Source organism: Lichenostomus cassidix, chromosome 3 (assembly GCF_008360975.1).
Source record: "Lichenostomus cassidix isolate B80296 chromosome 3, HeHo_3.0, whole genome shotgun sequence".
Taxonomy (NCBI): Eukaryota; Metazoa; Chordata; class Aves; order Passeriformes; family Meliphagidae; genus Lichenostomus; species Lichenostomus cassidix.
In genome coordinates this window covers 55,278,887-55,303,151 of record NC_139483.1, presented here as the reverse complement: position 1 = coordinate 55,303,151, position 24,265 = coordinate 55,278,887, and the positions used below count along the sequence as shown (strand labels likewise).

Below are 24,265 nucleotides of genomic sequence, written 5' to 3'. Positions count from 1 at the left end.
GGATTAATACAGGGCTCTGTGAATTGTCTCACTCATGCTTTATATGGAGGTAATGCTTCCCCTTTATTTATCTGTTCTAATGACCTGTTTACATAGCTGAGGGTGGTGCTGCAAGCTGATTTTCAATTGGTGATATTCTGCATTCCTGGGGTACATGTAAAATGACTGGTTTTATGAGTTAAACATTGAAGAGGTGACATTAGTTTTTAAAAGTCATATTCTCACTATGCTCTTCTCATAGTCACTGTTACAACGAAGATTATTGGGATGACCATAACAATAAAAATAAGAGGGGAGAAGTCCTTTGCCTCAGTCTGGAGTTTTGAAAGACCTTGGAGTTTTAAAATTTATTTTGCACTGGGTTTACGTGTATGGTCAGTGCCTCTGCTTGCTGTTTATAAGGTGTATCTTCCCAGAAAACATATAAACCTGTGTCTGGAGTTTTTTTAACAGCAGCAGCTGTTTATTAACAGCAGGAGCCCATTGCAGATAAGATTGTGGGGGCGGTGTCTGAAAAGTAGAATCAAGATAGGGTGGAGGACTGAACCTTGAGTCCACCCCTTTTTGCTTGCTGCCTTGCTGCTCTTCCCTCTTCAGCCTCTCCTTTTCATGCGAAATTACTGTACTTGGAAGAAAGGCACCACATTTCCACAATCATGGCATTCTTTTCTTCCCTCACCCCAGTCTTCATAGCCATTATATGTGTTTTGATTGGGGTAATAATGAAGAAGAATAATGGAGAGAAGGAAAAACGTGACACTAAAAGGCAGGATCCATCTCGCCCATGGGTGGATGAAGATTTAAAAGATGGCACTGACCACCCCTTAGAAGAAGAAGGTAAGAAAAATCTTATCCCAAACACTTTTGTTGTTTGAATTTTATTTGCTCATATGAATAAGGGAGGTGCAATCTTGCAACCTCCTGGACTTCTCCACACTGACAGCAATGCACTGTGCAGGACTGCTGCTGTTCTCTGAGCCTGTCAGCTCCCAGGAAGGTGGCAGTCTTCATGTCATACCACTCGTGGTGTAAATCTCTATTCCTTCCAGATCCCACAGATCAGAGTGCAAAAAAAAAAAAAAAAAGAAAAAAAAATTTTCAAACAAACTCCTATCTGTTCCTCTGTACAGCAGATCTCAGACCTTATGGGGGAAACCATATGGTGGACTCTATGGCCAGTGCAAGGAAAGAGAGGAGATCCTGTTGAATTCCCCCCAGGCCTTATTAGTGTGAGCAAAGGGAAGACCTGACCAGAAAGTTTGTATCTGCAAGTCATCCCACTTTATCACCCAATGCTATATGTTTGGGCTCAGCACCCCTAAAAAGTTGGAAATGGGTTTATTACTGTTCTTACCAAGATCCTCCATTTGTGGCTTTGGAGCTGTGTTGATCAAATATTTAAGAACAATATGTGGTGATGGTGCTAATCTGCTCACTCAGCTGCATATTTGAACCTGTACAGAGTGCCCTTTATTTTCAGTAGCTGTTTCTGATTCACAGCTTGGACAAAAATCTAAACATAAAATGTACCATTGCTTCTTCTTACTTCCTAACTATCCTCCATAAACTCACTTTATTTCCTTGTGAAATAAAAATCTACAGAGTTCTCTTCCTAGGAAGTTTTTAAAGTTATAGTTAATACAGTGGGTTTTTTTCTCCTTCAAACTGATTTCAAAGGCTTTTTGAGGGGTTTGTCTTTTATTTTTTCCCCATAATGACATTTTCCCTCAGTCTAGTTCTAGGAATCTTAAAACTTACATTGTTCTGCGCACAGACCTATTTATAAGAACCATTTTTCAATGTTCAGTGTACTTTGAGTTAATGTTGTATATCAGTTTCCACAAATCATTTATACCAGGTAGGGTTTAAACCCTGTTGACTATTTTCCAAATATATAAAATTTCTTTAAAAATTAGTTCACGTGTTGTATCCTCATCAGTTCAAAGCAAAATAGATTCTGTATAAAATTATCCCATAATTTCTTTGTCACTAATGGCTTACTAGTTCAGTTAAATTGCTGCAAACTAAAATTCCTGTGGGTAGTTCAAATGATAATCTATGAATTATCATCTTGGACTATAGCTGTTTCTATCAGTTTAAAAATTTAGATCCTCTTCATAAACAAACCCATTAGCTCTTAACAAGGAGCCTCACTGCCACAGCTCCATATATAAAATTTCAATCTTTTATGTGTTAGTTGCTTTCCCTTTTATTCAGGTGCTACATTCAAAACTGTACTAGTTTAAAATTGCTTGCAAAAAATTTTGACAGGTAGACATGTTGGTACTGTTGCTAAAAATTTTATTTGCTTTTAAATAAAACCTTTCTCAATTTACCATGTCCTCCAATATTAAATTAGGTTTTCTTTCTATTTCGCTTATAGCAATAAATAATCATCTTTCCCTTAATGGTGTGTGATTCAAACCAATGCCTTTGCAAAACAGTCATGTCTTTTATCTCTAGAAATATTAAAATAATTTCATCATTCTTAGGGAAGTTTTTCTTTAGCAGGGGAAAGCCCAGCCTAAGTGAGAAGAGTAGCAAGGAGGAGAAGAAGAGTTAGCAAGGATCTGCTACTCTGCTGAAGCTATAATTTAGGATCAAAACATATTAACATTGTTGTCAGTGTTAAAATTTTCACTGACTGCACTAGATGCTGAAATGGAAACATAGATGTAAACAGAGATTTTTTTTTTTATAGTAAAGAATACTTTACTTGCTATGTAAATTCTGCTATTTTATTTACATATCTTACTTTGCAGACAAGCTCATTTCTACTTAAATGTTCCAAGAAGTCTTGTGTTTAAAGATAAAGTTCCTCTGAAGAGAATTTGAGTTAGGTAAGATGAATCATTTTTAAGGCCTTGTCTAAAGCTAAAGTCTAGGGCTGCCCTAGAGCAAGCTGGACAATCTGAATTTTCAACAGGAAGAATTTCCTGAATAGGAAGGGGCAGTTGAAGACAGTGTTTTGATTCATGTCCCTGACCAAAGCAAGGTCTATTTGCTGAGAGAGTGAAGCACTCTGCTAGAAAAGCACTTCAAGCACTACTTGCTTGTAGACTTCAGCCCCATGAGTCTTCCCTGAAGTGGAACCGTCAGGGATGTTTCCCATGAGAAGGACATACCTTTGAACAGCAGAGCATTCAGTGTAAGTAGCTGAACTGCTTGGGCAGACTCAGTAGGGTCACTTATTGGCAATGAAGGGTAGAATGGTGAGGGCCAAGTGCTCCTGAGCTTGTCTGTGTTCTGCCTTCCGTGTCTGACGAGATGGATGTTTCTCGGAGCAGCCAGAAACCCAGTTCTTTTGTTAAGTGCAAATCACTCAGTACATTTGGTTAATGCATTCACTGGCAGTACTTCAGATTTGTTTGCATGCCCATCTATCCTGTAACTTTTCCCTTCATTTATAAGATCCAGAATGAGAGATCGTTGTGCTGTGGATTGGAAAGGATGTTCTGCTGTGTCTTGCATTAGGCCATGTGTAATTAGACCAGTTAGATAGAGATGCAAAAGATGTTTCTTCAGCCTTGCCTTGAATGATGAGTCACAAGGGCTTCCTTAGAGTAGCAGACATCTTATCCCAGAGTGGTGGTACCTCATCTCCCATTGCTTCAGAATAGATCTGGACTGTTGCAAAACCAACTTCAGTCTTTAGCCCAGGGAGCTTAATATATATTGATCATTTCTTTGGTTATGTATTCAAAGCCAGACAACTGATGGATGAGATAAACACAGACCCAATTTAGAGTGGTGTGGAAGATGAGACTCAATTATATTTGTATCCTTGTTATTCTAGGGATCACTTGCAGAGATTAATAGCGAAGGCATTTTATTACTACATATTTAATTTTGGGGACACTGGTGATACATTCTACTTAGGGATGACAAAGCAATGCACAAAGTCCCAAACGTTCTGTTTCTTCTGAAAATGCAGTACTGGTTGCTTGTGATGCTCCTTATAATAGACCTGTCCCACTTGGAAGCATTTCTCCTCTCCCCAGTTTCAAAGACTTCCCATATCTTAATAGTATAGTACTGACATGAACAAGGCAGTAGCAATTTAGATTTCCATTTCAATGACAGTTCATGTTTTGTATCATTTAGGAACACAGGACTTAGATGGCCATGATGTATTACTGTGTTTTATCTTCCTGATGGTGTATACACATCCAGCCTTTGCCATCAGCTGAATGAACATGAAAACTGGACTTTTGTGACCCTTTTTATGCCCCCTTGCAGAAAGGCTGGTCCAGAATTTCATGCAATGGGTTAAAAACCCTTCTCTACCTTCCTGTCTGCCCAAACTTATTTAATACTATTGTACACCTATTTTATCTGTTCCATCCTCTTGATTTTAAAGGTTTCTCTTCCAGCCCTGGTACATATTCTCCTATGGTTTTTGAATAGCAACCAGATGACCTTTCAGCTTTCCTTAAACTAGGTCTTCTCTTTATATAACAGCCATTCTATTTCTCTGAAAATCTTAAGAAACCTTCTGCAACTATATTCCAGTTTGAGGTAATTTTCACAATATTTCCATGCTGGGTTCTTTCTTCCAGGGTCTGTGCCTCTCCAACTTGCTACTTTTGCTTAAGATCCCTGACCTACTCTTGAGGTTTTCAGGATCAGCCTGCTAACCACTATTTATAACCCACTAGTAGGGTAATCTATCCCTTTTAGTTCCCTATTAGTCACACTCAGTTCAGGGTTGGATTTACTACTGGGATTCCTGTAGTGGCCCATTGTGTAGCAGTCTGCCATTAATCAAACAAAACCCCCACAGGGTCAGTTACCCAGCATTTAAATCCAAAGATGTGAAAGCTTTCATTACATACATTTAATTTTTTTCCTATGCATCATGTCTTTACACTGGAAAGGAGAATTGGAGAGGAATTGTATGCTTAGGAAGAAATTCCATAGAGAAGAAACTTATTTGGAAAGCAAATGTAGTGGTCTTGACTGTGGTTTCTCAAGGTCAGTCTCAGGACCAATTGTTAATGTTATCTAGTCATCTTTGCATAAAACCAAGGGGGCATAAGCGAAATTTCTTGATGACATACAACTGGAAGCCAGCAGCACAGAGAAATGTCAGTGTAGGAAAGATAAGTAGCCAACAGAAGTGCAATGATAACTTACTGTTCCCAGTGTGAGTTTGTTATAAGAAACTCATGCTTCAAACTGAGGTAAAAATTATCACATGATTTGCAGGCTGATTATAACCTGGAACAACATAGCCATCATCCTAAAATATATCCAAAGAAGACTTTCTGATAGACATAGAAAAATAGTACTTTTAAAATGAGATTCCATTTGGGATGTCTGAGCTGAAGCTATTCCAGGCTTGCTTAAAAAGCAGGAAGCTTGATGACTACTGTAAATGGGCAACAGAGTTGATGGCAATCTTGAGAATGTGGCTAACAAGATAATAGATTTTCTAGCAGGATGTCTGTTGTCCATCAAGTGGTGGAATACACAGAGATGTAAACAAGACACTTGAGGTATTCTATAACGTGACCGTACAGACTGGAGTATGTCTAAACACAGCAATTAAAGATATAGAGAGCATGCACTGAACAGATGGTGCTGATAATGATTTTAAGTTAACATATGGAAAATGTTAACTGCAAAGAAAGAATAGTAGGCACATGGTGAAAGAGAATATATAATAGATTAATTTATTTAAAAAAAATTTTCCAGGAGAGTTTTGGTTTTGTGTGTCAGTTCCCTCACTTCTGGGTTCTTCTGCTTTAGCCAGTATTCTCTCATTGAGTATATTAAGGTTTTCCATTCCCACTAGCCATCTCACCTTTGTCCCGTGTTCAAAATCTTTGAAAGTACATTTATTTCTTCACCTTATTATTAAGTTGAACTGTCTTGACCAAACAGCACCTTCACTTCTTTTCTTTTCTTCCACTTACATGGGAAAAACCCCCATACCACAAAACAAGCAAGCAATCATCACTACTTTACTAAGTGTAAACCACAAAGGGAACATTATCAAGAGGCACCCTTTTACTTTTTGAGTGTGCAAGATGGTCACAAAAATAATTTTTGCAGTGGGTCACTGCTTTCCATTAACGTAGAGCCAGGTCCTTGCAGACTATGACCAAGAGTGCTTAACACAGGCATGAAATGCCAAACAAAACAAATTTTCAGGGTGAATTCTTTGTATGCAAGATGAAACGTGTGGCTTTTGGGGACCAGAACCACTCAGTTTAGATTCATTGTATGAAACTGGATTTATTTCTCCCCTTTGCACAGGCTGAGACACACGTGAATATTTCACTGCTTTTAAAATGAACAAAAAATCAGCCTGGTCTCTAAGGCAACTGCATACCACTAAAACACAGAAGTAATTGCTGCTTGAATTTGTGCTGGAGATTGCTATGATTTGGGAATAATAGCCTAATAGCGACTGAAAAAGAACTGGAATATTTTTTTCCTGAGTCAGCTCTCTGTAGCAGATTGCTCAATACTATTGACTACTCAAAATGCAGCATTTAAATGGCTTTAACTTCCACATAATAGTTGCAAAAAAAAATTTCTATCCCTGCTGATTCTAGGAATACAGGGGAGAAAGAGACCTCAGAGACAACAGAAGATTCATTCTGCAGTGGAAACAGACAGATTTCAGAGAAATGGGGGACCATTTTGAGTTCCTCAATTAAAGATAAGAAACACAATACCCTGCATTTGATATGTTGTTATCCTTAGTATAGATGCCTGACATCCATTTCCTCTTATGCTGAAAGTATCGGGAAACCCAAGAGCTTAACCACAAAGTCGCATTTCTGCAGAACCAAGACTTGCAATGCTTGTGCTATGAAACATGAATATGGAAGAAGTTGACATTCAGCTCTTCAGAGGAGATTTTACACATATTGGTAGTTAAGCTCTCTCCTTAACTTCAGTAATTTAATTGATTTTTATTTTCTTATTAAACTGCTCAAGAAGGAACACACATGTTCACACTTACTTGCTGAGAAAAGAAGGCTGGAAGCCTGTACACTTTTTCACTGCTGTTGCAGCTTGTAACTCTCTTTTACAGGCAGGCTTGCAGGCTGAAGGGAGAAGGCAATCATTTCTTTGTGGGTCACACTTGCTAGAGTCAGCCAAGGCCCTCCTGCCTCTTGGTATTTAAACAAGGTGTTTATTCAGTAGCTGGAGCTGGGCATCAATGAGTTGGGTCAACTGGAACCTCAGACTTTGCCTTACCAGTGCTGTAGCAGTGCAGTGTATGCCAGTGCGGGACAAAGTGCATTGCAGTGTGAAGGCCAAGGATATCAACAGCATTCTTCAGCAAAAAAATCCCTAACCACTTGTATTTTCTTGTAGAGGGTGATGAAGAGTGGCAAGGACTTGAAGAAAATGTTGCCCATGTCCCGTTCACTGGCGAGCGCTACTCGGAGGCTGAAATGATTAAAAGGTCACAGACATTTTACGAGCTTCTAAATAAGAGGAGATCTGTCAGGTTTCTCAGTGATGAGCCAGTCCCCAGGGAGGTTATAGATAATGTCATCAGAACAGCAGGTATGTACTGAGTGGTTCAAGGTCTGGGGAAAAAAAAGAGGATCAGCATTGCTGTTCAACTGTTTAACTGTGAAAAGGTGGTGTAGAAAAGCCAAGGGAACTGGCATTTTGCTTATGGTTTTCCTAGATTCACCTGCAGCTGAAATGAATTAGCACCCATAGATTGACTGAAAATTACTCCACTTGAACAACTGTATGTCAGAGACTGGTTTGGAGCACTCCCAATTCCTTTGTATTTGCAGTTCATCCATAAGGGAAGAAGAGCATTTAAACAGCATGAAACAAATCACTTCATTTTCAACCTTTAAAAGATGTTATTTAAAATAAAAACTAGGTGTGGTTTATTGACACATCTTTCAAATAGAAATATTGAAATGTTTTCTCAAAAAAGTCAAGCTATTTGTTTTTCATATGCTTTAAAATTTAATGCATTACGATGATATTTATCCTGTGTGGGTTTTGGTTTTTGGGCTCCCCCCGCAAAACAAATTGATGAAATTGTCTCAGCCACGCAAAATATTTCAGTTGACATAAATGATTTGTGTTTAATAAAGGGAAAGAATTTCAGTCTAGAACAAAAACCTTTTCCAGTCCTTCCAACAGCAGTGCCAGCCCCCTGTTGCATATGTCTGGAGTATTATGCTGAGGGCCTTCATAAAGGTTATTTGACTGAATGTCAGAAATTGATTATCTTTTTGTTGTTATTGAGAATTTATGTGTTTCAGATCATTACTGTCATGTCCTGGCCTACTCTCATCTCTGCTTTAGTAACATTGACTTCAGTCAGGAGTGGTTTTGACCCTCATTATTTCTCTTATTCTATGAGCCAACTCTTGCTACTACAGAAAATATTCCCAAGCTGCCTTAGAGAAAAGTTCAGTAGCCTTCAACAGGGTTAATAATATAAAGATTCTCCACATTTGAGGTGCATTATTTTCCCTTTAAAAACTGTAAGCAGCTTTGTTCCTGCACTGTAATGAGTCTCCATCTCCCTCTAATTAACTAGGAGTCATTAAAACACTGAGCATGTTTTGGCAAATGCAGCAAAGCAAACAAGCCTAGCGTGCAGATGAAGTACTTAGTAACCCTGAAAGCTTTGGGCTGTGTAGAGAAAAAGAAAACAAAGGGAAGCATAAATGCCATCAGTTTTTACCCAAACCTGAGTAGAGACAAGGTTCACAATATAAAACATTTTCACATATCAAGATAGTTCAGGCTGCTTATTCGGTGTTTCTCAAACTAAAACCAGTCCTTAATATTGTATGTATTTAAGATCTTCAAATATTTTAAAATGTGTATGAGAGACCAGAGAGATCTAAGCAGTCTTCTTAATCTACATATCTGTGAACCTGTGCAGATAACTAGATTCTTCAGCTGCTGACTTTTAACCTCTAGGCAGTTAAAATATTCTCCAGTGGTGTTGGTGGGTGAGCAAGTACAGATTTAATATGTGCACACCTATAAACACCAGCTGTCTTTGGGACAACGACCTCAAACCCGTGCACTATATGGCAGATGCCAGTGCTGTACAGCTCCTTGTCTTTGTCAGCCAGTGACAGGTTCCTGCAGGTGGTCATTTAGCCTTGCTTTCCTGAAAGCCATTATTTTCACCCTTTAGCTAAAATCTTGTGTCAGAGTTGGCTGTGTATTCAGACAGTGCTCTGCTCTTGGTACAGCACTTTGCAATAACATTACTGTGTTCATATATTGCACCATATTACTGCCTCATCATAAGAACCACAAAGGAATTTTTCACAAATCCTTAAGTCTGGCTTCCTGTAAGATGGCAGTATAAAAGGACTAACCTCTGTTCTTTAGTGGGATTTCACATTCCATGAGAAAGAAATGAGCGGGATTGTCTGCCAGAAATTGTCTCAGTCCTTTTCTTCCCATCTCATTCACTTCCATTCCCATTGCTCAGCTGGTCAGCCTGAAAGCTCACAAGGAAGAGTTGATACCTCTCACTACCAACCCTCCTTCCTGGGTTTTCATCTTTCCCTGTTTTTTATGAAGGTACTTCACCTAGTGGAGCACACACTGAGCCCTGGACCTTTGTGGTAGTGCAAGATCCACACTTAAAACATAAGATTCGTGAAATTGTAGAAGAAGAAGAGGAAATCAACTACAAAAAAAGGATGGGAGACAGATGGGTTAATGACCTGAAAAGACTGAGGTATGAAAAGTCAATTAGCTAAGGGGTTTGAAGAGAGAGATTTCAGTGTAGGAAAGACTTCTATAATTTTCTGTTTCTTCCTCCCTCTCATTTTTAATATTTTTCTAAGATTCATGTTTGGAAACAAAAACTTATAAACATGCGTAGAATTGTGCCTTGGTGGCTGGTTCATAAAATTGCTTTCAGTAAAAGGGATTACATGCTCTCCATTTTGAAAGTTTTCCAAGCAGTTGGCTCCATCATGACTTTTTCCTATGTAACCTCTGTGGCTGAAACTCTTGTCCCAGATTTTTCCTGTTGTTTGCCAAATAGTGAAGCTCCCAAAGTCATTGGAAGCTCTGCAACTGACTGAGGTAGCCCCAAGGCTTGTCCCTATCCAAGTGCTGAATTATGCAGTATTGAATTGTTCCAAATGCCCTCCGAAGTCTGACTGAATTGCTTAACTTCACACAATGGGAAGATGTCTGCTGAGTCTTGGCTTGTCAAATGGAGCATATGCATAAAGCTTTGTAGGGTTGACTTGCCCTACTTATTTCATAATGTTACTATTTTTCAGGTGCTTGTGTGCTATGCAAATTTATGTGCTATGCAAACAACTAAATGCCAGGGGTTCTTATGTCTTGAGTGAGAATAGTAGAAAGCACTAATTTTCTTGTCTAAATCCTGTGTCGTGATTGTCATTTAATAAATTTGTAACCAAATGAATTGTAACAGGGATCAAATACCCAGGAACAGAATAACAGTTTTTGCCATGAGAATGTATTTAAGTTTAGACCTTAGACAAAAAAGTTTTGAACTTTTCTGGCAGCAGTTTTCTCTGCAATGACAAAAAAGGTTGGCACTGCTGGTAACAAGTAAATCTACAAAATTCCAGGAATTAAATAATCTCGAAGGCAAATGCTCATGAGGCAAGTTCATAGATAGGTCAAGAACTATCTCTTATTTGTATGCAATTCCACTCTTCAGAGTGAGCCCATCAACTCAGCCAAATCTGTTAAATTTGAAAACTCTATTCAAGCTTTTTTTTTTTTCTGTAATGTTTCTATTTAAGCTGCTAATACTTAATCCTTTGCAGCAAATGCTCTAAGGTTTAGTCTACTGCTATAATTGCCATGTACCTTTAGTGCCCCTTTGCAGACAGTAAATGTAACTTACAGGAAAGTGAAAAGGTTGCAAAATAAATGTCTTAAATGTTCTTTTGCAGAACAAACTGGATCAAAGAGTACTTGGACACTGCTCCATATTTGATCCTCATTTTCAAGCAGGTATATGGGCAGCTTCCAAATGGCAAAAAGAAGACCCACTACTACAATGAAATCAGTGTTTCTATTGCCTGTGGTATCCTGCTTGCTGCACTGCAGGTACGTTGACAGAACCGACATACTGGGATTCAATATATTAGTTTGGATTATGTACCAAGACTATTCTGCCCAAATGAGGGTGAAACCCAATTTAGATTTTAACATTTTCAGTCTTCTGAATTACTCCAATTCCTGGCAACATGTCTGTCTTAGTTTTGAGTTTTAAAGTTATTCTACACAGGTCTACATCTGAGAAGGTGATTCCTATCCTCAGTACTGGTTAACAGGAAGAAAAATATAATATAGCTTCCAGAGTTGTCACTTTTCTCGGCACAGGCTTCAGCCCCTGTGGTTTCTGCCTTATGCTAACAGGGCTGACAGACTCTTCAGACTACCCAAGCATGGCTGTGCAATGCCACACTGGCCTCTTCTTTTCAGTAATCCCAATAAAACAGCTTGACACCAAATCACTTTTAGTATACAATGCTGAAAAAAAAATCAGGGATATATTCCATAGAACAGGCTGTACTATTTCAATCAGTCTTTCTGAGGCATTTCTGAAAGTGAACTGATTTCTAAAGCTCAGCATGTTTGACACCAGCCAGTTAGATTTTCTCAGTGGTTTCTCAGTGCTCAGTTCTGCTTCTTGTATCTGATGTACTCACACAAGTGTTAAATAGAGAAGCTATTCTGATAGTTAACCTGGCCTGTCAGCAAGATAACAGCAAGGTGCCTCCTCTTATATTAGGCCAATTTCCTATCAGGCACTGCCATTTCTCCTCCATTCTGTTTTGAATGACACTTCCTTTTGTGCACTGCTGCTCTTCAGGCACCATTCAGCGCCACCACTATTAGCTCTTCTCCTCTTGAGAAGATCAAAGAGATTACTTAACATGACAGGTGCATTTCCTGGGCACCTCTCCCTGGCTGATTTTTGAATCTCAAAGCCTCCCAAAACACTGTCATTACATAGAGAGACTGAAATCCACACTTGCAGCTCTCAGGAAGTGACTCAGCTGTGTGGTCATATCTTGGGTGATGTCAGCTCTTTATTGTTAGATTTTTGAGGGGATTTGTGAGATTCTATATGAGAGGAACAGTGATACACAGACTTATTTTAGGATTCTGATGTAATCCATAACAATAGCCACTGTGAGAGATGCCAACAGACTCCTGTGACAACTTCTGAGGCGCAGCCTGTGCCACCTGTCCCTGTGTGTACAGCTCTTGAGGAAGAGCAAGTATTCACAAGGCTGTAAGGCATCTTCCTGCCAGCTGTATGGAGGCAAGACCTGAAACAGTTCTCTGAGCCAGATCACAGAATCATGGACTAGTTTGGTTTGGAATGGATGTTTCAAGGTCATCTAGTCCAACCCCCAGCTCCATAGGATGACATTCCAATCATATTCCCACAACTGCCTCTCAACTTCGCCGTGGCCATGGATCCCCCATCACACCGAGCACTGCAGGCAGGCTCTGGCTGTACAGCACACAGACATGGCAGGCAGACTGTGCTCTTGCTGTGGTGGAGAAATGCTTTCCTTCTCTGTAAGCAGAGCAGGCATCTTCCATGGTACCACTGAGGCTGTTAGCAAATCAGATGTTCTAAAGCCTGCAGCAAGGTCTAACGAAGCAGCATTTCTGGGCTAGTCAGTGGCAGGATGTGCACGGGTGTGGTGGGAAGAGCCGCTACTCTCACAGAGCACAGAGCTGTGTCTCACTCCGTTGCTGTCTGTCTCGCTGCAGAACGCGGGTCTGTACACAGTGACCTCCACTCCCCTCAACTGCGGCCCCCAGCTCCGGGTGCTGCTCCAGCGCCCAGCCAACGAGAAGCTTCTCCTGCTGCTCCCGGTGGGCTATCCCAAGAAAGATGCCACCGTGCCTGCGCTGACGAGGAAGCCGCTGGAAGACATCATGGTGGTCATGTGAGCCCAGTGCCAGGAGGAAGGCGTGCATCCCTGCTGACAGCTGAAGTTGTCACTGCTGTTTGTGTGCATCGTCCCCCTATGCCACTGCTGCTCTGGCTGTTTACACCTCTGTTTCTTTTAGTACTAGTAATCTACGAACAGCAGTCAGCAGTCAAGCACTGTGCCTTTGACAGCTGCTGTTACCTATATGACCAGAGCGTTGTTCCTGAGCATATGTACGATGGCATTTAAATGACCTTCATCACTTGATGTTTTTTCATGCATTGTGGGGACAAATCTCTCCTTGAACTGGAATATATATTTTCCCGATACTTTTGTGATTGCCGCTGCACAGTTATTTTAACTTAAAGATTTTAATGAAGGTTGTATTAAAAGACACAAAGAGGTCAAAATCAGCTGTCCTATCTTGGTCAGTGCATACTGCATAAATTCCCCTTCACTGTGTTCAGTCATGTGTAGAAAGATGCTATTTTCCTCCTACATGATAGGATTTCTCTACTTGATTGATCTCAAAAACTTTCTCTATACCAGGCTTTCTTAAACTATTGCTGCAACAAGTGTCCTAGGTTGGGGGAAATTTAGTAGGAACAAGGCATACAAGTAATTTGCCTGTTACCATGTACTTACACATGTTCCAGGCACATGTGGTAGCTATCAGTCGTGCCTCCTGTACTTGCTGCTTCCACTGGGAGCAGCGCAGAGGGAACTACTATTCTGATTATACTGTTTATACCTACAACTGTACCAATTTAACACCCTGAAATTGAAACTGTTTCAGAGACCCTGACACGGGAGAGGCGCCTTCCCGTCTCCCCGAATCGGGGATTTGGGAGCGGCGCGCTGGAGGGTTGGCGCTGCCGATGCCCGGGCGGGCAGAGCCCCCTCGTGGGGCTGCAGATCCCGCCGGCTCCGCCAGCAGCCACACGGGGAAAAGCTGGAACAGACACGTCCTTCCTGCAGGGCTCTCTGCTCTGGGGAACTCTTCCCCAGCCTGATCTCTGCCGCATCTAACGTCAGAGCAAATTAACCCAAATTGACTTCAGCCTTCCTTGAGGGGTGAGAGGCTGGATAGCAGTGCCATGGAAAGGGACCTGGGGGTCCTGGTGGATGGCAAGTTGCTCCTGAGTCAGCAGTGCCCTGGCAGTCAGGAGGGCCAAGCATGTCCTGGGGGCATCAGGCACAGCATGGCCAGCTGGGCAAGGGAGGGGATTGTCCTGCTCTGCTCTGGGGCAGCCTCACCTCGAGTGCTGGGGGCAGTTCAGTGTGCCACAACGTAAGAAAGACATTAAACTATTAGAGAGCATCCAAAGAAGGGAAACAGGGATGGTAAAGGGCCTTGAGGGGAAGCCCTATGAGGTCACTTGGTCTGTTCAGCCTGGAGGAGACTGAGGGGGAACCCCACTGCAGTTACAGCTTCTTCAGGACGGGAAGAAGAGGGACAGACGTGATCTCTTCTCTGTGGTGCCCAGTGACAGGACCAGAGGGAATGGCCTCAGGTTGTGTCAAGGAAGGTTTAGGTTGGATATCAGGAAAAGGTTCTTTACCCAGAGGGTGGTTGGGCAGTGGAACAGGCTCCCCAGGGAACTGGTCACAGCAGTAACCTGACAGAGTTCAAGAAGCACTTGGACAATGCTCTCAGGCACAGAGACTCTTGGGGATGGCCCTGTGCAGGGCCAGGAGTTGTACTCTATCATCCCTGGGAGTCCCTTCCAACACAGCAAATTCTGTGATTCTGAGTTACCTCACTTCTTATCTGAAATCTGTCCTGGTGTAGTGGAAGGCTGAGAAGAGGGATTGGAACTACATGATCCTTAAGGTTCCTTCCAATCCAAACCATTCTACTATTCTGTTAGTCAAATCCCATTTACCATCACTTGTTGTCAGCTGAGCAAGTAGAGGGGATAATGGTTTGTAGAAATACATATTTTGGCCACATCAATGCTTCTATCACCCAGTGGGAAAAACTATTTTCCTCAATGACAAACCATTTTGCTGGTATTTAGCAGATATGGCTGTATGTTCACCTGTTGTACTAGCCCTGTTTCATGTTCTCAGTGGTACAGCTATGGCAGGAAGTTTCTTATGCAGGCCTAGTCTGAAATGAGTGCTTGTAACTACAGTCAAATAAAATTTAAAAAACCAACCAACCAACAAAAAAAAAAAAAAAACACAAAAGGAAAAAGAAGGAAGTCCTGGGTCTACACACTTCAAGCTTTCAAGGTCTAAAAACTAGTAAGGGAAATAGGGATGAGCTGAACCAAGCCAAGAACCCAAGGCTGATCAGCTGCAGGTGCCCAGTTATCAGGAACACATATTAAAGTCACTACTGCAAGCTTTCCTTCTGTGCAGGTGCTGCTCTGCCCCATCAAGCCCCCTCACGAGCAGTTTGTACGTGTTGGTACTATTATGTTTTAATTCGGAGTTCACATCAACAGAGGGAGGACTGAATCTCTGTCACATTGCAGTCTTTCCTGCAGAAATAAACTCAGCTACAGAAATAAATTGCTTCTGCCTGTTCTCAGCCTGCAAAATAGATGAGACTCAGAGAAACTTTGCCAAATGAATTCAGTTTCAAACAGCAGGAGCTTGCATATATAAGGTATTTCTAGTGTGGTTTCGTAACTAAAAAATAAAGAACTAAAGCAGTTTAAAAATATACAAAAAATTGTCACAATAACAAGCATATACCAATATACCTCTTCACACCAAAAAAGATTAATTGTTGTTTTTTTTCCTCCATGTATTAACTCTGGAAGCTAAGATACACAGAATAGTTGAAAAACTCAAGCCCTCACACATTCTAGATGGTAAAAAATCTATCAAAAAAGCATTTATGGAATTATGAAATGTAAGTAAAATGGGCTGCTTTTTTATTCCTTTCTTCCCCTCCCCTACAAATGCTTATTCAAATGGAAATACTTCAGTAGTATCACAACTGCTGATGAAACTGCAGAGTTTCTTGTAAATCATGTTAGTGCTCCTGTTGTTACAAGCCTACTTGGAATTGCCACTGTTCTCTAATAAGTGCACTGTCTTTACTTAAAACACAATCAAATAATAATAAATTTTGCCTTTCCATGCAGTACATTGTTGAATAAAACAAAGGTTAGCATTTAAATTGCTTTACATTTAACTAGGGATACCTGTTTGGCATTTGTTCAAATTCAAGGTAAAAAATGTTTTTCTGCTATCTAAATGGAGTTTCCCATGTTTCCACTAGTGTCCATTACCTGTTGGCCTGGTGCCATCTGGCTTAATGTTCTCCATATCTTTTAATCAGGTAGCTGCAGACAGCAACTAGTTCTCCCCATTTCTGCAATCTTTCTTCCTTGAAGTGTGTGGACAAATTTGTGTGCATTCAGGGTCTCTCACTGTCTGAAATTTGTCAGGCAAATGCTCTTGAAATCAGGTACAACACGGTGGGTTGCATGACAATCCAGATAATTAAAGGAATAAGTATCACCTTTGTTGGAACCGTGGCCAACTGCCCATCTTCTCCCACTGCATGGATGACTAAACTGGCTTTGGCTTCAGTCTGCCCTTGAACACAGAGCTGTAAGGTATTGCAGCTGGTGCTCCATTAGCAATCCAGCTGTGCAAGGTCTGAGGACTCTGTTACACTGGTATACGTGCACATCTCTTCCACAGCTATGTGATCAAGTGTAAGATTCCTATAAATTATCTGGGCTGTAGTAACCATCTAAGTGCTCTCTGCTTGATGAAAATAGCAGGTTGTCAGTATTTAGCTTCTTTGCAAATAGTTTAAAGCTAAGTGCTGTTATCTTGCATTTGACAGGAATAACTGTTCCCAAGAACAGTTACTGGGTCTGAGCCAGTGCACGGAGATGTAGCAGGCTATAATTTATCAGCGGTGTATTCGAGCATTTCTTACCATATGAATTCACACTAGTACAATAAAAGTAAAGCAACTTCACGGTGTGAAGAAGTATCAATGTAGTGCTGTGTATCCCAGATGAACAGAAGCATACAAGCTCCTACCTCAGGTTGTGGTTTTGTTCTGATTAAGCTGCAGCACTTCAAAGACATTTAAGCAAGTAGATGTGCAGTCAGCATCTGATTGATTTATTTCTTTAATTGCTGCATTGATCTCATGGGCCCATGAAAAATCAATCTTGAGAAATAATCCAGCTTGCACTCCAAGGCAGCATCAGCTGTACTTGAAGGCCAGGTACTGACAAAACATGAATCTACAGCACTAATAAACTGCTCCCAGCAAAATACTTGAAAGAAATAAAAATGCAAATGCTAATTCTGCCAACACATGCAAGTCCTAAGAAGTATTTTTTCCAGAAGGGCTTAGCCTTGGCATTATGTCGTGTCACTGATCAGACCTCCAAGGAGATAATTCAGAAGAGGTTGGGCTGCTGTATTGTTTTTGAAGATTTCCACCCACCTGAGCTTAATCAAAGTAAAAACTGCAAAAGTAGAACAGACAGAGTAATGACTTAGAACTCTTCAGATATTTAATTTAAATTTTGGCTAACATTCCCTATATCAGGCATCTACAAAAGCAAAGCCTTTGCCCATATAGATAGAACTCTCCTGTGCTTGTGCAGTGTAAATAATGAGAACACTTAATGGCGTAAGAGCTGGGCAGCAAGTCTCTTGAAATTTAAGAGGGAAGAGAGTCATTGAAACTTGAATCAGTGCAGCAGCATCAGTTACACATCACATCCTGTTCCAGATTGTATGTGTATTAACCTTAGCTACAGGATTGGAACTAAGTTGAACTAGTTCTGGCAGAAACAACAAAGGTATTCCAAGACCCAGGTAACACAGTGTAAGACATGGGAAAACAGTGCTGATCAGTAAGATGGATAATGACCGTAACCTCAAGGCATCAATTACCAAGGTTTTTGTGACATAGAATCGAGAGATGAGGTGTTTGAAGGATTTTAAAGAGAACTCTGGGACTTTTTTATGAGGACCTGTCCTGTGCCTGAGGGTAAATTCTTGTCTATTCCTTGAGGGTAAGATCTTGTAACTGAGATTACAGGTGACTCAGTTTGAAAGGTTGAGACCAGAGTCCAACAGTTTTGCCCTACAATGTGACAGCATCAGTGAAGTTATCCTGAGGAGTACCTCTTGCAAATACCATGTTCCAAGTGTGTGTATTGTGAGTCACATAGACAAAAGCACAGCTGTGGAGACCCACAGCAGTCACAGAGATGCTTCAAAGAGAGGATCTGCTTCAACAGGCTGACTTTTGTTTCAACTGCATATGCAGTAGAGACACGGGTCTGTAGATTGTGCACTAGATTTCAATGAAGGTTTTGTGTCATTGTTTTTATAGTGCAAATGGTCCAAGTGTCAGAAGGCTTTTAACATCTTCAAACTATTCCTTTAGCTCACTCATAGGATGGCAATTACTCATTCAGCTTGCAGAAGACTGTCACAGTCAATGCTCTGTGGGACCAACACCAAGGTACCACTCTTGGATAAAGAGAAATATGTTCCCTAGCAGCTTGCTGTGAAAGATATCTCTATGCAAGTAGTATTATCAAGTGGAAGGGTTAACAAAGGCCTGCTGGTTTTGCCTTCCTGGGACAAATAAATATGAGATGTGATAAAAGTCACCCTTTTTTCAGTCTGAAGATCTCAGTCTGCTTTCAATAGTAGCGTAACCTCTGTGTACCAGTAAACTTTTTCTTTGGGGTTTATGAATGAGGAAAAAGAAACAGAGTGAGATGAGCTGCAGCTACCAGGCCATGTGTAAGTGTCCACACAATAGGGTCAAAGAGCTGAGGGGAAAAAGAGCTTTCCTACACTAGCCATTGTGTTTGTTCCTGTTTGTGAGCTGGTATGCATTAAATTTAGAGCTGACTAAATTTCAGGAGACTAGGTGACCCTTGAAAAATCTGTATCACTCCTGGAATTACGTGTTAAAAGGTACTAATGACTGATGACCTAGCTGCTGTCAAGCAGGGCAGTTGAGGCACCATTCCTCTTTGGTTGTGGGCCTTTTATTTCTCAGGATACCTTTTAGACTTAATACAACACAGAAGATGATTCTTTAATATTGGTCTCCATTTCCCTTTTTGCAGGAAAATGAAGATGAGGCACATGATGGGAGAAAAATATTTTTTAATTCAGTGATATATAAATATTGATCAAAGCAAAAGGGTGGTGTAATCAGTAAATGAAATAATGGAAAGTTATATATATGTAGCTTTATAAATTTAAATGTTAAGTAATCACATATTTTACATTTTTGCAAAATGGTGTGAAGAAAGAGCATCCTCAGCTTTAAACTAGGGTGAATTATCAATTAACTTTAGTAGTAGCTGGTCCTGCAAAGGGAAGAAAAACAAACTTCAAGATGAATACTTGGAATATTTATAAATACATTATCTGTTTAGAAATCAAAAGCCACTGAAAATACTGACTCATTTTGATTAACTTTCAAGAAGCATGAAAAGAATTGTGATAATTTCCTTTCACTGCTTTGGAGACCAAAGCAGCACATGCAAATATAATCACTTGAAAGAGATTTAGGATCTGTTTCATGCTGAACTGTGTTTCAGACTGCCTTGAAATGAGAAATTGTATTTCCAAACTGTCTACTAGCCTGGATGTCAAGGCAACCACTGATCATCAACATGTGGGATTCCAGATTGTGTTTCAGTAAGGATATGTTATACATTGAACATTTCAGTGGCTCAGTGAGATCTGAGAGACAAACACGATGCACAAACCTTAAAAAACCTTAAAAACATTGCACCTCAAAAGCATTGTAAATTAAAGGTGGTCAGTGGATGGTACCTGACAAGGAGATTTCTTGTTGTGATCATTAACTGTGGTTGTGCAAGTACTTGTGAATGTGTATGTATAAGAAGTGTATATATACATATAAAGCATAGATGAGGACTGTGGCACAGCAGAACAGTTCTTGACACATAGGATACAGATTGGTGCTTCATAAGTGGCTGCAGTTTTGCCACTTTCCAGGGAAGGAAAGCTTAGGCAAACACCAAACATTGATGGTTTTAGAAAGAACAGAATTAAATCTTGGGAAAAAGCTGTAAGGCCAGAAGGATTCTTAAAAAGTGTGTTGGTTCTTATCATAAGATAGGAATGTTTTATACAGGATAATCTTTAACTATTGCATCTCCCTGATACCTGGCACAATTTGAGTGCATTCATGAGGAATGAACAGCAGCAAAGTAATATCTGCTTCTTGTTTATCCATTTTCTTATGGTTTTGACCTCAATTTCTTTTCTGTCATTCATTTCACATCTGTCACCTCACCGTATATTTTTGCTATAGTTACTTTCTGAGCTTTGAGCATGGTGTTCCTATTCATTAATAGAACAAGCATGAGTACTATGCAAAGTGTGTTGAGCTGGCAGAAGAGTCAGGAAAACAGCAAGCACAGGTCAGTAACAAAATCTCAGTTTTGTGTGCTTATTTTTACTGTGATTTTTTTATCCATGTGGATATAGCACCTGAATTCTATTAAATATGTAACAAAAAGTGGTTCTGACTCCAAATTTTGTCTTCCTTTTAGCTGGATTTATTACCCTATCTGTTTACAAGTAGGTGACACAACACAAATAGAAGTATGAATGAGGTAATAGACAGAAGTTAGAGCAAGCTCCTGTCAACTGTTGCTTATTTTAACCGTCAGCAGAAATCTGGCAGGCACCTCCTTTCCTGCAAATCAAAGTGAATAACACTCTCTGTGAATATTACATTCCCATTTAATTTAGTAAATTGTTGATGTACAAATTTCAAAGTTCAAGAATGTAATTATATGGGATTAGTAGAGAATTTCTTTAGCATGTAATTGATATTCTGTGGATCATTTGATTAGCAGCTGAAAACAGTTTGTAATTGGTGCTGTAATTAGCCAGCACAGTGCTCACTCCATATGAGACTGCAGTGTTATAAATTTGGGTAGACCCAGAATATAGAGCAATGCAGCTTGACTGCTAACTAACTGGACAAATGTTTTGTGGACAACTACGCTTTCACCTGCAGGAATTGAACATAGAAGATTTGCAATCAGGTCTGAATCAAAAATTGCCTCAGAATTCACTTACTTTTAATTCTGTGCTGATGTCAGCTGTCCTTTGTAATTCTGCATCTCACTGGTGGTTCAGGGCAGAATGGACTAAATGTGATTGATTTATGAAAATACACATGGAGAGTAGCCATGGATGGTGAAATATCCTCTGCATAAATGCCTACTATCTGTGGGGTGTTCCTTCAGAGCACAAGGGTCCCTCTTGACTGGAGACTGTGTGTTTTCACCAGCACAATCATGCAGCAGACCTGTATTGTGGGAAGAATATGTTTCTTTTCTGCCCCTTAGATCTTGCAGAGCAGAATCCTTCTGTGAGTTGCTAAATGGGGAAATACTATTTTCTGCACGGATTATTCAGAGTCAACTGATGCAAGAGGAGATAGTGTTGCCTGCAGGCCAATATCCCTGTCCAGAATGAAAATACCTTTTGTAAGAAAAAAGTAAATGCTGTTTTAAACATTCTTTCCTTTCTTCAGCTTGTTTATGAGCTGCATAACTAACCTGGCACTCCTGTTCTGCTCTCTTCGGGCTGGATACATAAATGCAGTTCTGTTTAGCTTCTCAGAGAAAGTCTACTCATATGGAAGGAGCTTTCCCTTAACCTTTGTAGATACAATCTTTTTTTTTTCTATCCCCAGCTGCTCCTAATTGGCAAGAAAACACATGAAGTGTTCCATTACATTTACCACCATCGCCTGTGTACCAGTAGATGGCACGAGAACACCATATAGTAAGAGACACCCTGTGCCTGGAAATACGCTGGCGCCTGAAGTCCTCTCATTCCTGATACCTTTAACCACACTCTGTTACCCAAATCACACAGCTAGGAAAACGCATCTGAGCATTAAATGCCAGAGTGTTGTCTGTGATCAAAAAAGGACCGCACAGAAAGACTACATTTGCCATGCACTTCAATAGCTTAAGAGTTGACTGTAAATGCAAAGGGTGAAACTCACTTCATCCGAGCTCTGACAGGCTTGTATAGGTGGGGGTTTTCTTTGCTTTATCTAGTTAACTAGTCTCATATTGCCATATACTTTGCAGTGGTACAGATGCAAATTTTCACATTAGTCATGCAGCAGGCTGTCAAGGTGTTTTCTAATAAGATGGTCACTGGTTTTATGCCATTTCTTTTCAATGAATTTCCCCCGTGTATTTCCCTTCCTCCCCTGTGGGTCTTCCTACTTTTCTCCAGACCTCTGCAATCCTGCCTGGCCAGCAGCTAAGGCATAACATGCAGTCACTTGTCTCCTGAGAAGCAGATAAAACTCCAGTCTACTCAAAGGCTCTTGCTCATGTGAAGCACATGGCATGGTTGTCCTCTCTGTAAGGCATACAGACTTTCTTAGTTTCTGCTGTTTGCCTAAAAGAAAAAGAAGATCATTCCATCTTCCTTTCCCTTCAGATATGGGTAGGTCATGAGGGAATTATGTAGCATAAGAATGAGAAAGCTGTGGAGAAAAAACTTTCCCTCACTCTTCCCCCATCTTATCTCTAAAATAAATCTTCATTTACTCTCTATTGAAAGGATTTTGGTATCAACTGTGCATGTAAACTAGAACTATCTCTATTTCCATGAATGGTGGGAAAATTAAGCCTGGAATTTTAGATAACTAGTGAAGTAAGTAACCTTTTAACGCCTCCCAAGGCCATTGTGAGAAGGCCCTAACATGGCTGCTCCGCCATCTTTCTCAGCCGGCGAACACAGGCGCCCAGCTCAGGTAATTAACTAGGGTTAGGGCTAGGGTCAGGGTTATGGCTAGGGTTAGGGTTCAGAGATCTAAAGGGCCTGCAGCTGCAGGCACACTGCCGCTGCAAAGAGCCTCCCACGGCCATTGTGAGAAGGCCCTAACATGGCTGCTCCGCCATCTTTCTCAGCCGGCGAACACAGGCGCCCGGCTCAGGTAGTTAACTAGGGCTACGGTTAGGGTTACGGCTAGGGTTAGGGTTGAGAGATCTAAAGGGCTTTCAGCTGCAGGCGCACTGCCGCTGCAAAGAGCCTCCCAAGGCCATTGCGAGAAGGCCCTAACATGGCTGCTCCGCCATCTTTCTCAGCTGGCGAACACCGGAGCCTGGCTCAGTATGAAGTATGATGACCTTAGAAGCCTAATGGGAGCATAGAAGGGTAAAAAGTTTTGGGAGTGGACACAGGTTAAAGGCATGTCTGTAAGGCTGTGTTCAGGCTAGATCTTTTGTGTTACAAGAAAATTGTGTACAGGAGGAAGGTGGGCTTGGATTTGCCTGCAGGTGTGGAGGAGTTACTTGTTTGCCCATGTAGTGAGAGAATCAGATGCCAACATCAAATAAAGGAGTTTTCTGCTTATTGAAGACTCAGGTAGCTAACACACAAGACTGGAACTCCTGCCCGTGTAACACTGGATAAATCACTTCCCATATTTTTTCTGTCAGTGCATGAATGGTGGGATTTGTGCTGATAATCTACAAAGGAAAAGCAGGGGAAAAATTACTAGAGCAGCCCATGATAATCTTGGTCTGATAATCTCAAATTTGCTGCTTACATCAGTTTTCCAGATTTCGTATTCAGCTTATCTGTGACTAGACCTTATCTGTACTTGATCATTAATCACAAATGTATTTTTCCTGTAATAGTCATGGGTGCTGAAAGGATACCAGGAAAGTAGGAAACTGAGAAAAAAAAGATAAACACAGCAGAAATAATTTAACATAGGGCAGACTGGCAGCAATGAACTTTGAGCACTTGAGGAAAAACATTTTATGAAAGAAAAGATTTTATGCTGGAACTCAAAATCTTTCAGCATTTCAGTTACTTCTGAGGAGGATTCCAGGTGTCTACTTGAAAATACAAAGTGTTCCCAGGCAGGGTTTTTTGTCTGTATTCTGAACTTCTCACAAAGAAGAAGAAAATTTCTTACAAAGGCAAGGCACTAGTTGGAATATATGGTACGGGATTTTTTTAAAGACATATTCATACAAGTTTAATGAAATTCTCCTTACTATGTTGTTTGTATAATGATTATATAAGTATGAAATTTCTCCAGTTAATGTGATCATTTTGTGCTCTCTTGCTGTGTAACCTAATGCACACTTCTTTGCACTTTTTCACCAGAGGCAATACATAGCAGTTGATGGAGAAATAGTAAAAAAACCCCTTTAATTTTTACCTTGAAAGAGGTGCTAAAGGGAAAAATTGAAGCAGAGGGAGCGCTGAGAACTAAACAATGAGAGGGTCTTATGAATTCATGGCATGTGTGGTAGAGAGTGGTTACTGTTTTGCAGAACTGCACTACTTGAAAGATACAATTC

At 40.5% G+C, this 24,265-nt stretch overlaps 1 protein-coding gene across 1 annotated transcript; it reads left to right on the top strand.

Moving 5' to 3' along the window:
* The first annotated feature begins 544 nt into the window (after positions 1-544).
* IYD (iodotyrosine deiodinase) lies at positions 545-13,324 on the top strand. Its single transcript, XM_085055849.1, has 5 exons — positions 545-837; positions 7,336-7,530; positions 9,544-9,703; positions 10,908-11,064; positions 12,751-13,324. The coding sequence occupies exons 1-5, from the start codon at positions 657-659 to the stop codon at positions 12,931-12,933; spliced, it is 876 nt and encodes a 291-aa protein (XP_084911975.1). The 5' UTR covers positions 545-656; the 3' UTR covers positions 12,934-13,324.
* Positions 13,325-24,265: the final 10,941 nt, after the last annotated feature.

What these genes read in the sequence shown, in the direction of transcription:
- IYD (XM_085055849.1), top strand. Translation starts at nt 657, where the DNA reads ATGGCATTCTTTTCTTCCCTCACCCCAGTCTTCATAGCCATTATATGT. An exon ending in AATGACCTGAAAAGACTGAG is followed by an intron (nt 9,704 to 10,907) that starts GTATGAAAAGTC and finishes GTTCTTTTGCAG; the next exon opens with AACAAACTGGATCAAAGAGT. An exon ending in TCCTGCTTGCTGCACTGCAG is followed by an intron (nt 11,065 to 12,750) that starts GTACGTTGACAG and finishes GTCTCGCTGCAG; the next exon opens with AACGCGGGTCTGTACACAGT.